Source organism: Oncorhynchus mykiss, chromosome 6 (genome assembly GCF_057628025.1).
Source record: "Oncorhynchus mykiss isolate SJ-2025 chromosome 6, ASM5762802v1, whole genome shotgun sequence".
NCBI lineage: Eukaryota > Metazoa > Chordata > Actinopteri > Salmoniformes > Salmonidae > Oncorhynchus > Oncorhynchus mykiss.
Window position 1 is genome coordinate 51,132,010 of NC_143027.1, and position 13,916 is coordinate 51,145,925.

Genomic DNA, 13,916 nt, shown 5'->3' on the forward strand with positions numbered 1-13,916 from the left:
AGCAAAATGGACAGAGCACCTATGTGTTGGTAGGCAATGGAAAGCCACCGGGGCAGTTAGGTATGACTCCTTTTGGGTTTCCATAAAAAGCAGGAAAAAACAAGCTTCACTTAGTGGTCGTTCAGGCAATGTCTGAGAATGCACTGTAGGACTTTTTATGTCTGTGACTCACTAGTTCTTAAAGAAACCAACAGTGGCTGCCCTGTGCACTGGAGAAACCGTGAAAAGGCTAATAGATCAAAGGTGGGCCGGACACCTCGCTACTGTGTCAGTGGTTGTTTAAAGTTGTGACAGCATTGTGAAGTTCCTCTGACATCGAATGCACGGGTTCGTACAACACAGAAGTAAGACTTGAGGCTACAGGGCTGCTGAAGGTGGTGACCGAGCCAGGCTTGGAAGTTTGTAGCCACCGTGGTGCAACAGTATCCTCAGTCTTCTCGATCCTCCAAACAAATTACTCGAGGCAAAAGCAACGAATCTACACTGGCATCCGCAGTGCGTTGGAGTGCATCGAGAAGCTGAGGTGTGACAGAGTTCGAAGTCATTTGGGCATAGTGCAAATGCTGTCATTGGTGAAATGTCAGAACGATTTAGCAAACACAACAGCCAACTGCTGGAGGACCTTTGTACCCTTGACCCAGAGAGTCTTTCTAGATGTGAAACCATTCCCCTTTTGTTTACTGCGTTTGTTTGGTGTTAATTTTAAGTAGCCTAAATATAGATTGTGTCATTCCTTTATCAATCTGATATTTAGTTTACTAGGCCTACTACTTGGTACCGCTGTTTTGTTCTGTTCGTATTTGTTCACATTAGCAGTTGTCTGTATTCTAAGCCAAACTGGAATTCAGTATTTTTGTTGGCTACTACTTTCAGCATTTAGTTTGCATTATTTTGGTAAGTCAGCTGTGTGTACGGCTGCATTCACATAGGCTGTTTGTAATTGGGTAATTCACCTATCTATATTCATTACCAAAACGACCTTGCGCTGTCCGTTGTGCTGATACAGCGCAGCGGAGATGGGCTACAGATTTTGTGCCAACCTGTCACTTCTAAAGCACTCGATGATCTCGGAGTCTCAGCATTTGAACATTGTTTATTTTGGTACAGTGTGATATAAGCAGAATTCAATAAGTCCAATGCAGGAACCCCCAAAAATTGTGCCACCCTCGCTGATTTCAACTGCCCCATTAATCACTTTATCCTGGCGCCGAGACTGATGGGTCTCCCATTTGATTTTGTTATGTTTGAGTCACTCGGCTAGCATAAGAGCACGGCATGAGCCATGGCAAAATGTGTAGCACTGCAGAAAAAATAATTATACATTATTCTATCTGTTTTGTCACATACACTGGATAGGAAACTAGCTTTAAAACTCCACATTTTCTCTCAGCCCCATGGCAAAATGTGTATAATTGCATGGAATTAGCTTCTTTATCTTGTTTTATTTATATTTTTTATTGAAATGTTTTGTATTTACATTTTTTACCCCTTTTTCTCCCTAATTTCGTGGTATCCAATTTGGTTGTTAGTCTTGTTTCATTGCTGCAACTCCCGTATGGACTCGGGAGAGGCGAAGGTCGAGAGCCGTGCGTCCTTTGAAACACAACCAAGCCGCACTGCTTCTTGACACAATGCCCACATAACCCAGAAACCAGCCGCCACAATGTGACAGAGGAAACACATACACCTGGCGACCATGTCAGCGTGCACTGTGCCCGGCCCGCCACAGGGGTCGCTAGTGCGCTATACGACAAGGACATCCCTGCCGGCCAAACCCTCCCGTTAGACCACTGTGTCACTCGGGAGGCCTGGAATTAGCTTTGAAACATTTTCTCTGTGGCCAAGGGGGGGAGGGGGGCCCTCAAATTGTTGGTCGGGGAGAATGCCATTGGCTACGCCCACTACCCCCCCCCCCCCCGCCCCCCCGTGAACTTTGCCACCGCTGCAAAAACAAATCCCCGGGAAATACTGCAACGGGATAGAAATGATTCACCATAGGTTGAAGGTGATCACTCGGACAGCTGGTTATTATCTTGCCTTCTAAGGGATTGAATGGACCTAAACCATACCAGGAAAATGGACCCCATAACACCACACCATAACAGAACTCTCATTTACTTTTTTTGGGCAGTTTGGCAGTTACCTGTACATCCCAATAATACATTTCACTCTGCATACCTTTAGCGTTACGAGGGTGTGGATCCTTGCTCAAACCTGTATTATTAACCCCATCACTGCTTGTGCTTTCAGATGCAGCGCTTGCAGAGGGAGATGCGGGCTGAGCACGAGTTAAGCATGTGCAAGCTGCAGGAGAGCGGCCGGCGGCTCCGCGAGGACTGCACTCACCAGGTGGATCTGGAGAGGTCAAGGGTCAGGCAGCTGGAGGAGGAGCGTGGCAGGCAGCAACAGCAGGTAGGCGTCAGGGCGCTGGACTGGGGAAGGAATGCTAGGCTGGCCCGCTCAATACCCACCTTGGGAGGAGATGAGGGTCCTGGGGTGACCATTGACCATGAGGTCAATGGGCCATGTCATCCCCCGGTGGACATTGTGAAATGGACAAAAAAAAGAGAGAAGAAAGCAGCACGGGTCAGACGGACACTGGGGTTTCGGCCAGGCTTCTTGCCTCTTGCAGTCTCCGAGGATACCATCAATATCTGACCAGCCGTGACCATCCAACCCCGATCTGCTGTTCTCTCAGGCCTAACACACCCGGTGCATTGCATGGTTCTGTAGTAGAACAGACCTGGCCTTTAGCATTTATTAAATACTTAATTTTGTTTTCCCAGTCTCTCAATGACTTACCTGGTTAAATGAAGGCAAAATATGTATATTTATTTCATTACAGAATGAGAGGTGATACATTTTCCAGAACTTGAACATGCTATCACTCCCCTGTTTGATTTCCATGTGTCACGAATGTGTTCTGCTCTATAGTAGATTGTCAAAATGATCAAAATAGCGGAAAGAGTTCAGCAGCAGCCATGTGTGTGAACTTATACATAATACACCTTGAAGAGCAGGCTAAAGCAGGGATTCAAGCTGTGAAATTGGCTCAGTTTTTCTTCATTTTAAAATAGTGAGTTTGATTTAGTCCAGATATAGTCCTTAGTGCTTTTTCAATGTTAAGAGAGGAGAGGAGAGAAACCAGCCCCCTGCTTTACTCATGTAGGCCAACCTATGGTATGTAGGCTACAGTATGCAATGAGATGTCGGTTCTTTTCAGTCCCACTCCACCCCCCCAGTATGCTCTGGATATTTTACAGTGAAGAAGAAAATGTGCATTATTTTCGCTAGAATCTCTCCCTTGTCCTCCTCACAGACAAACCCACTTACTGAAATAGTTGTCTGCCGTCTCATTTTCCCAGAAAATATCTGGACTCTCCGGCCATAACAAATCAAGCAAAGTAGGTTTCTGACATGCGGAAAGAAGGCAGTGCTGTGAAATCTGCTAGCCAGCCTGCCACGCTGCTCTATATCTTGTCTCCCCATGTCAGGAATGTGTAAACATACATTTGTCGTCCTCTGTCGGCACACACCAGAGCCCGTTTATCAGGCCTGAATCCATCCACCCTGCCTTCCAGCACAGAATACCAGGCATTGTGTGTGGGGTTTGTTGCTCTTCCGCCTGCCTTGTCTAAAAGACCGACAGGATAACATTGAGAACCGCACAATCTCAATTACTCTGGGGATTTAGATGTCAGCAAACACCAGCTAGGCTCCTATGATTTTGAGGAATCTGGCATTTGTTTATTAATCAGTGGAAGCATTGCATAGGACTTACGGCCATCAATGAAAGTTGTTACAGTATAATGTATTGTTCTCGTTTGTGGGTCGCGCTCCTAGCCAAGTCATGAGCTACTCTCCTGTTCTCCATTTAGTCAGAGCAGTTGTAAGGTTGTTAAAATGTAACACTGACAGTTAAGCCTTTGGGTGACATTTATTTTTATGCAAAAATAACAATCATCATTATCTGTGTCATTAAATGTGAAATTTTTAACAATTGTTCGGTGATAATTTAACTGGAGTTTAGTAAACTGAGCAATACATAAATAGTCTATAACACACATTGTTGAAGAGTTTTAAATTAAATCACATTGCGAGGTTGAGTTTTGTGGGAAGTTTTGCACTGTGCGCTATAAAAACGTTGCCCTATATGTGTAACACATGACATAATTGGTAGTGATGAGGAATAATCCTTTTCTGTTTCGCTCCTCATAGTAAGTTCTTCTGTTGTAGATGCTGGATGCAGAGAACAAATACAAGCTGTTGGAGAAGGAATACCAGCAGTTTCGGGAGCAGCAGAGCATTCGCCCTGAGATCAGACTACAGTCTGAGATCAACCTGCTAAGTCTTGAGAAGGTGAGCACATCAACTTCTAACTATACTGCTTACATAACCCCAGTTCTCTGATATTATAAGTGACGTATTTCAGTGGGATTTCATTCCCATAACTTGAAGAAACCAATCACAAGCGTCTGTTGAAGACAGACCTGAATAGCAGCGACTGGTGCGCCCTCACCCTGTATAAAGACGCCACTCTCCTGCTCACTGCCACATTTTTTCAAACATGCGTCTTGCGATTAGGGAAGTGCTGTGAAATATTTCACTCATAACATCAGAGAACTGGGGTTGTGTAAATAACATTGTTCTCTTTCAATTACCTGTTCTGTATTTCACGGTGGGATATGGTAAACTCCGTATCGCAACATGCTCTCCAAAAGCCAGGATATCCCAACACAGAGACCCTCAAAGGTCCCTAAACTGAGGGTACACGCTCCGTAAAGGCATGGAAACGATTAATGGCAAAGAAGACTGGTGTTTTGCGGTTACTATTTAGTGAAGCTGCCAGTTGAGGACTTCGAAGGCATCTGTTTCTCAAACTAGACACTCTAATGTACTTGTCCTCTTGCTCAGTTGTGCACCGGGGCCTCCCACTCCTCTTTCTATTCTGGTCAGAGCCAGTTTGCGCTGTTCTGTGAAGGGAGTAGTACACTGCGTTGTACGAGATCTTCAGTTTCTTGGCAATTTCTCGCATGGAATAGCCTTCATTTTTCAGAACAAGAATAGACTGAAGAGTCTCAGAAGAAAGTTCTTTGTTGTTCTTTGTTTTGAGCCTGTAATCGAACCCACAAATGCTGATGCCCCAGATACTCAACTAGTCTAAAGGCCAGTTTTATTGCTTCTTTAATCAGTACAACAGTTTTCAGCTGTGCTAACATAATTGCAAAATGGTTTTCTAATGCTCAATTAGCCTTTTTAAAACGATACCTTTTGGATTAGCTAACACAACGTGCCATTGGAACACAGGAGTGATGGTTGCTGATAATGTGACTCTGTATGCCTATGTAGATATTTCATTCAAAAATCAGCTGTTTCCAGCTACAATAGGTATTTACAACATTAACAATGTCTACACTGTATTTCGGATCAATTTGATGTTATTTTAATGGACAAAAAATGAGCTTTTCTTTCAAAAACATTTCTAAGTGACCCGAAATACATTTCTAACATTTCTAAGTGACCCTAAACTTTTGAACTGTAGAGTACATAGAATGAACAAATACGTCTGCTCATTTTTTGTAATTTTTCAATGGTTGCTTCAGGGTGCTGCTCATTGAACATCATTCAGCCCGTAAGTCACAACGAACGAGAAAGTTGGCATGGTGGTTTGACGGTGAGTTGCTTGCCAGCGACACTGTAGTTAAGTAAATAATCAAAGTACACTTCACCAAGCAAGCAGTGGCCCTGTCCTCATCACACGCACGCATAGCTAGCCAGTAATGTATTTAGCCTAGCTAGATAGCTATCAATTTGTACTTATATGCGAACACTGGACGGTCGCCAAAGTGAACACCTACTCATCCTTGACACAAAATATGCAATCTGCAAAAAAAGCAAGACAGTTGAAGAGCTATCTTTCAGGCCATGTGCTTACATTCATGATGAGATAAGATTGTTTGTTAGCTAGCTAAATTAGAACGTGTGTGACTGAAATCAGTGCTGCAAACATTTTCCTACATGAATGTTTTCAGTCATCAGCGCATGCCATTTGCAGCTGAAATATATAGAAAATACATTTTGTATTGAATAACACTGTAATTGACATTCATTTCAATAAGAAAACATTCTCGTAATGAACAGGTAGCGTGTGCTTGTCATAACAAGCTCCCATTGCCAGGTTGTCATAATGTTTCTTTACATGACTGTTTTACGTTGACTGTTGTAAGGCACTGTAGTGAATCTACTCCATACAAATGCTGACATCTAGTGGTGACATTATGGACTGCATGCTACTACATATTTTGTGAACTTGTCAACAGTGCCGTTTCAGATTTACTTGGAGACTAAGTTTCATTAATCTCATTCAACCCTTGTTTATTTGTGAGCTTGTGGTGCTTCAGCACAAACACTTCTGCATTCGTATCCACTGCCATAGATGAGTACATCTTAAAGATAAGCTTTAGAAGGTAAACCGAACAAGTTTTTTGTATTTACTTCCTTATTTATAGAGGATACAGTATTTTTTTGTGGTTATAATTGTAATATTTAGTTAACAGATACTCTAAATGATTATTTCTTAACACTAGAACCACTGGGCCTCCAGGGATCCTCCTTCAAGCTAACGAGCAGTCATTCTGATTGGAACGTTCTAACAGTGTAATTAACGCATTTCATGCAGTGCATTCGGAAAGTATTCAGACCCCTTGACTTTTTCCAAAATTTGTTACATTGCAGCCTTATTCTAAAATTTATTAAATTGTTTTTTTACCCCACTCATCAATTTACACACAGTACCCCATAATGACAAAGCAAAAATGGGGTTTTAGAAATTTTTGCTAATTTATAACAAAGAAAAATATAACGTTTACGTAAATATTCAGACCCATTACTTAGTACTTTGTTGAAGCATTTTGGCAGAGATTAAAGCCTCAAGTCCTCTTGGGTATGACGCTGCAAGCTTGGCACACCTGAATTTTGGGAGTTTCTTCCATTCTTCTCTGCAGATTCTCTCAAGCTCTGTCAGGTTTGATGGGGAGCATTGCTGCACAGCTATTTTTATGTCTCTCCAGAGATGTTCCATCAAGTTCAAGTCAGGGCTTTGGCTGGGCCACTCAAGGACATTCAGAGACTCCTGCGTTGTCTTGGCTGTGTGCTTAGGGCTGGTCCTGTTGGAAGGGGAACCTTCGCCCCAGTCTGAGGTCCTGAGCACTCTGGAGCAGATTTTCATCAAGGATCTCTCTGTACTTTGCTCCGTTCATCTTTCCTTCGATCCTGACTAGTCTCCCAGTCCCTGCCGCTGAAAAACGTCCCCAAAGCATGATGCTGCCACCTACATGCTTCACCGGAGGGGTGGTGCCAGGTTTCCTCCAGACGTGACACTTGGCATCCAGGCCAAAGAGTTCAATCTTGGTTTCGTCAGACCAATCTTTTTTCTCATGGTCCTCTTTAGGTACTGGAAGGTTCTCTTATCTCCACAAATGAACTCTAGAGCTCTGTCTGAGTGAAGAGTCTTGTGATTCCAAACTTCAACATTTAAGAATGCCTGTGATCTCAGGGACCTTCAATGCTGCATATATGTTTTGGTACCCTTTCCCAGTTCTGTGCCTCGACTCAATCCTGTCTCGGAGCTCTATGTACAATTTCGTCAACCTTTTGGCTTGGTTTTTGCTCTGACCTGCACGTTCAACTCTGGGACATTCCATAGACAGGTGTGTGCCTTTCCAAATCCTATCCAATTAATTGAATTTACCAAAGGTGGACTCCAGGTTTGTAGAAACCTCTCAAGGATGATCAATGGAAACATGATGACCTGAGCTCAAGATCGAGTCTCATAGCAAAGGGTCTAAATACTTATGTAAATAAGATATTTTTCTGCTTTAAAAAAAATACATTTGCAAACATTTCTTAACCTGTTTTCGCTTTGTCGTTAATGGGGTATTGTGTGTAGATTTCTGGATTTTTTTTTCAAATTAAATCCATTTTAGAAGAAGGCTTTAACTAGGGACGCACCGATATAACATTTTGGGCCGATACCAATGTTTTCCTTGCCAAAAAAAACGATACCGATAACTGATTATTTAGCTACAGCACACCTCTGTATAACTGCTAGCTAGCTAATGCGTTTCGGCCTTGTGGTTATAGTGTTCTTTACAGTGCTCATCATTGCCAGGCATCAGCCGCAACAACTGATATCCTATCCAAACCGGACCTAGCTCAGCATGCAAATCCCCACATTCTTGTGTTTGCGGTTCTAAGATTGCAAAGAACGGATTCTCGCCTTCTATGCATCATGTGCTTGGAACGAGGACCTCCAGTTCTGCAAGTTGCTAACGGAGGCGAATCTGACAGAGGCTCAAACGACTTTCTCTCTCGTTAGCTCTATGCGCCTCCAAGCCACCGGAGGGAACAGTGGCTCTGCCCCCCATGACGAAGCCCAGCTGGTGCAGGGTCATGGATAGATGAGAGACGCCTTCCCACTAGTGCAGCCCTTAATAAAACAAATGTTACCCGCAGCTCCAGCTTGCCAACAGTAAGCTAAGAGTTTGTGGGATAGGCTCCTTACATGCTAACGGCGAGCTTGGACATGCACAAGATGGAAGGGGTGCGGTAGGATTATTTAATTTACTCTTTGAAGAGGTAGGGCTTCAGAAGTTTTTGAAAGATGGGCAGATGTCTCCGCTTCAGAGGGAACCTGGTTCCAACACTGGGGTGCCAGGACAGAGAAGAGCTTGGACAAGGCACAGCGGGAGCTGCCTCCCGTAGGAGTGGGAAGGCCAAGAGACCGGAGATCCACTCTCCTTCTCCCTCTTCTTCAAAGGAATTGAATAATCATGGATGATGAATACAGAGTTTAGCGGCAATACTGGAGGCTAGCTAATCTACTCCCTACACCAATAAAGCTAGCTAGCTAGTCAGCCAGCTACCGGTAACTATTAGCAATATGGATAGTTTCTAATGTTGTTTTAAAGCATAAATAGTACCTGCAACAATGCTAGCTATCTAACATTCAGCGTTTTTTTCTGATGAAGTTATCTGATGAGTAAAGTTTAGGTAGTTAGTCTAGCTACTGTACTCGAAATGCAGCTAGCGTGTTAGCTACCTGGCTTGCTAACTTAACAACAGCTGTAATGACCTAGCTGTAATGTTTACAAGGTTCTCCACTAGCTGGCTACTAGGTGACCAATATAACAGTTGGCCCTAAAGCTTTTTGTAGAGCGCCAAGGAAAGGAACTATTGCCTGTGTCAGTGATGGACTCTAGCTAGAATGTGGACCAATACTTTTATAGCAATACAGTTAGCTACTAATACAATACTTCTTGCACTCTGTTTTGACGAGCTGATTAGAAAAAGGATGTCACTTGGTCAAATCATAAATCATCAACTACCAAATGCATTGCCTATCAATAAACATCTGTCAATGGATACATACACTACACGCTTGTTGAACATCCCATCCCAATGAATTCTATTATCTTAGCGCTAATGGATTTAATCTTTGAGTTGTCTCGCTGACATTGTCTTACTCTTTCAAATGACTGCTCGACTTGAACTTAAGTTGTTGGAAGTGCGCACCTAGTTTTTTTCCTGCTTTTGTTCAAAGTAGTGAATGAACGTCTGGGGGTGATGCACTTTCAAATGAGTAATTTGGTTTGTGGTATTGAACGATTTCACTTTCTCCCCTCGGGAAATAATAGCAGCAGAAACGTTTCATATGGCCTTTTTGTTATCTTCCTTTTGAGACTTAAAAATAGATCCACACAGCAGACATTGTGGGCTAGGTTAGGAATGCTGTTTTCGTGGCGTCATTGCGACATGTACCTACGTTGAATAGGTATGCACGTCAGCTTTGACATTGGTTTTGCACATCGGCGTTAAACTAGACATTGGGCCAATGCCGATGTTGGCATTTTTAGCTAATATAGTACGATTCTCATGTGCTTACCATTTATATTGTGCATCCCTAGCTGTAACATAAAATGTGGGAAAGATTAAGCGGTCTGAATACTTTTCCGAAGGCACTGTATGCATCTGTTGGTCAGAGATACCTTTAAAAAAAAAAAAAAATTATAAAGTAGGGACGTGGATCAGAAAACCAGTCAGTATCTAGTGTGACTGCCATTTGCATCATGCAGCGTGAGGCATCTGCTTCGCAGTTGGTCAGTCTGTTGATGGTAGCCAGTGGGATTCTGTCCCACTCCTCTTCAGTGGCTTTGCGAAGTTTCTGGATATTGGTGGGAACTTGAACACGCTGTCGTACACGTCGATCCAGAGCATCCCAAACTTCCTCAATGGGTGACATGTCTATTGTGTATGCAGGCCATAGAAGAACTGGGGCTTCCAGGAATTGTGAACAGGTCCTTGCGACATGGAGCTGTGATTTATAATGCTGAAACACGAGATGATGGCGTTGGATGAATAGCACAACAATGGGCCTTGATCTCGTCACGGTATCTCCGTGCATTCAAATTACTATAGATAAAATGCAATTGTGTTCATCGTCCGGGGCTTATACCTGCCCATACCATAACCCCACCGCCACAAGGGCGGAATATTTTCACGTCAGCAAACCGCTCGACCATACGAGGCCATACACGTGGTCTGCGGTTGTGAGACTGGTTGGACGCACTGTCAAATTCTCTAAAATTACATTGGAGAAGGCTTATGGTAGATAAATGAAAACTCAACAGCACGCTCCCTCAACTTGAGACGTGGCATTGAGTGGGCTTTTATTGTCCCCAGCATAAGGTACACCTGTGTAATGATCATGCTGTTGAAACAGCTACTTGATATGCTACACCTGTCCGGTAGATTAATTATCTTGGCAAAGGAGAAATGCTTACTAACAGGGATGTTATAAAAATTTGTGCACACAATTTGAGAGTGATATGCTTTTTGTGCATGTGGAGCATTTCTTGGATATTTTATTTCAGCTCATGAAACATTGGCCCAACACTTTACATATTTGTGTGTGTGGTACTAGACAAAAATTTGGACACCTACTCATTCAAGGGTTTTTCTTTATTTTTTAAACTATTTTCTACATTGTAGAATAATAGTGAAGACAGCAGTACTATGAAATACACACATGGATTCACGTAGTAACCAAAAAAGTGTTATACAAATTCTTCAAATTAGCCAACCTTTGCCTTGATGACAGCTTTGCACACTCTTGGCATTATCTCAACCAGCTGTGAGGTAGTCACTTGGAATGCATTTCAATGAACAGGTGCGCCTTGTTAAAAGCTAATTTGTGGAATTTCTTTCCTTAATTCATTTGAGCCAATCAGTTGTGTTGTGACAAGGTAGGGTTGGTATACAGAAGATAGCCATATTTGGTAAAAGACCAAGTCCATATTATGGCAAGAACAGCTCAAATAAGCAAAGAGAAACAACAGTCCTTCATTACTTTTAGACATGAAGGTCAGTCAACACGGAATATTTCAAGAATGTTTCTTCAAGTTCAGTTGCAAAAACCATCAAGCGCTATGATGAGGACCGTCACAGGAAAGGAAGACCTGCTGCAGAGGATTAGTTCATTAGAGTTACCAGCCTCAGAAATTGCAGCCCAAATATATGTAACAGACCTATCCCAACATCAACTGTTCAGAGGAGACTGTGTGAATCAGGCCTTCATGGTTGAATTGCTGCAAAGAACACTACGAAAGGACATCAATAAGATGAAGAGACTTGCTTGGGCCAAGAAACATGAGCAATGGACATTAGACCGGTGGATATCTGTCCTTTTTGGGTCTGAGTCCAAATTTGCAAATGCCGTGTCTTTGTGAGACGCAGAGTAGGTGAACGGATGATCTCCGCATGTGTGGTTCCCACCGTGAAGCATGGAGGAGGTGGTGTGTTGGTGCTTTGCTTGTGACACCTGTGATTTATTTAGAATACAAGTCACGCTTAATCAGCGCAGCATTCTGAAGCGATATGATATCCCATCTGGCTTGGGCTTAGTCCGGCTATCATTTGTTTTTCAACTGGACAATGACCCAAAACACAGCTCCAGACTGTGTAGGGGCTATTTCACCAAGAAGGAGATGGAGTGCTGCATCTGATGACCTGGCCTCCACAATCACCCAACCTTAACACATTTGAGATTGTTTGGGATGAGTTGGACCGCAGAGTGAAGGAAAAGCAGCCAACAAGTGCTCAGCATATGTGGGAACTCCTTCAAAACTGTTGGAAAAGCATTTCTCATGAAGATGGTTGAGAGAATTCCAAGAGTGTGTAAAGCTGTCATCAAGGCAAAGGGTGGATATTTTGAAGAAATTAAAATGTATTTTGATTTCTTTAACACTTTTTCGGTTACTACATGATTCCATGTGTGTTATTTCATAGTATTGCTGTCTTCACTATTATTCTACAATGTAGAAAATAGTAAAAATAAAGAAAAACCCTTGAATGAGTAGGTATATTCAAACTTTTGACTGGTACGGCATGTTTATGTAAATACAGTACCAGTCAAAAGATCACCCGGCGCAATGCTAAACTTTGGCTGGAGTGGTGTAAAGCTCACCGCTATTGGATTCTGGAGAAGCGGAAACGCATTCTCTGGAGTGATGAGTCACGCTACACCATCTGGCAGTCTGACTGACTAATCTGTGTTTGGTGGATGCCAGGAGAACAATACCTCCCCAAAGTCAAAGTGCCAACTGTAAAGTTTGGTGGAGGAGGCTGGTTCATGGTTCGTGCTAGGCCCTTTAGTTCCAGTGAAGGGAAATATTAATGCAACCACATACAATGACCTTCTAGACATTTCTGTGTCTCCAACAGTTTGGGGAGGGCCTTTTCCTTTTAAAGCATGACAATGGCCCCTTGCGCGCACACATACAGAAATGGTTTGTCGATCGGTGTGGGAGAACTTGACTGGCCTGCACAGAGCCCTGACCTCAACCTCATCAAACTCCTTTGGGATGAATTGGAACGCTGACTACAAGCCAGGCCTAATCGCCCAACATCAGAGCCCGACCTCGCTAAAGCGCTTGTGACTGAATGGAAGCAAGTCCCCCCTGCAATGTTCCAACATCTAGTGGAAAGCCTTCCCAGATGAGTGGAAGCTGTTATAGCAGCAAAGGAGGGGACCAAATCCTTATTTATACCCATGATTTTGGAATTGGATGTTCGATAAGCGTGTAGTGTATGTATCCATTGTCAGATGTTTGATAGGCAATGCATTTGGTACAGTTTATGATTTGACCAAGTGACAGCCTTATTCTAACCAGCTCGTCAAAACAGTGTGCAAAAAGTATTGTATTAGTAGCTAACTGTATTGCTATAAAAGTATTCTAGCGTATTGCTATAAAAGTATTCTAGCTAGTGTCCATCACTGATAAACGCAATAGTTCCTTTTCCTGGCTCTCTACAAAAAGCTTTAGGGCCAACTGTTATATTGGTCCCCTAGTAGCCAGCCAGTGGAGAACCTTGTAAACATTACAGCTAGATCGTTACAGCTGTTGTTTAGTTAGCAAGCCAGGTAGCTAACAAGCTAGCTACATTTCGAGTACAGTAGCTAGACTAACTACCTAAACTTTACTCATCAGATATCCTAATCAGAAAACTGCTGAATGTTAGATAGCAAGCATTGTTACAGGTACTATTTATGTGTTAAACAACATTGGAAACTATCCATATTGCTAATAGTTACCGGTAGCTGGCTGGCTGGCTAGCTAGCTTTATTGGTGTAGGGAGTAGATTAGCTAGCCTCCCGTATTGCCGCTAAACTCTGTATTCATCCTCCTTGATTATTCAATTCCTTTGCAGAAGAGGGAGAAGGAGAGTGGATCTCCGGTCTCTTGGCCCTCCCACTCCTACGGGAGGCAGCTCCCGCTGTGCCTTGTCCAAGCTCTTCTCTGTCCTGGTACCCCAGTGTTGGAACCAGGTTCCCTCTGAAGCGGAGACATCTGCCCATC

The 13,916-nt window shown here is 43.1% G+C and overlaps 1 protein-coding gene across 1 annotated transcript in view; it reads left to right on the plus strand.

Moving 5' to 3' along the window:
- cep120 (centrosomal protein 120) overlaps window positions 1–13,916 on the plus strand; it is a 64,649-nt gene that overhangs the window by 24,486 nt on the left and 26,247 nt on the right. The window contains exons 16-17 of the mRNA XM_021606776.3: window positions 2,251–2,412; window positions 4,237–4,359. Of these exons, the coding sequence (XP_021462451.3) occupies window positions 2,251–2,412; window positions 4,237–4,359 (285 nt within the window). The remainder of the gene's footprint in view (window positions 1–2,250; window positions 2,413–4,236; window positions 4,360–13,916) is intronic.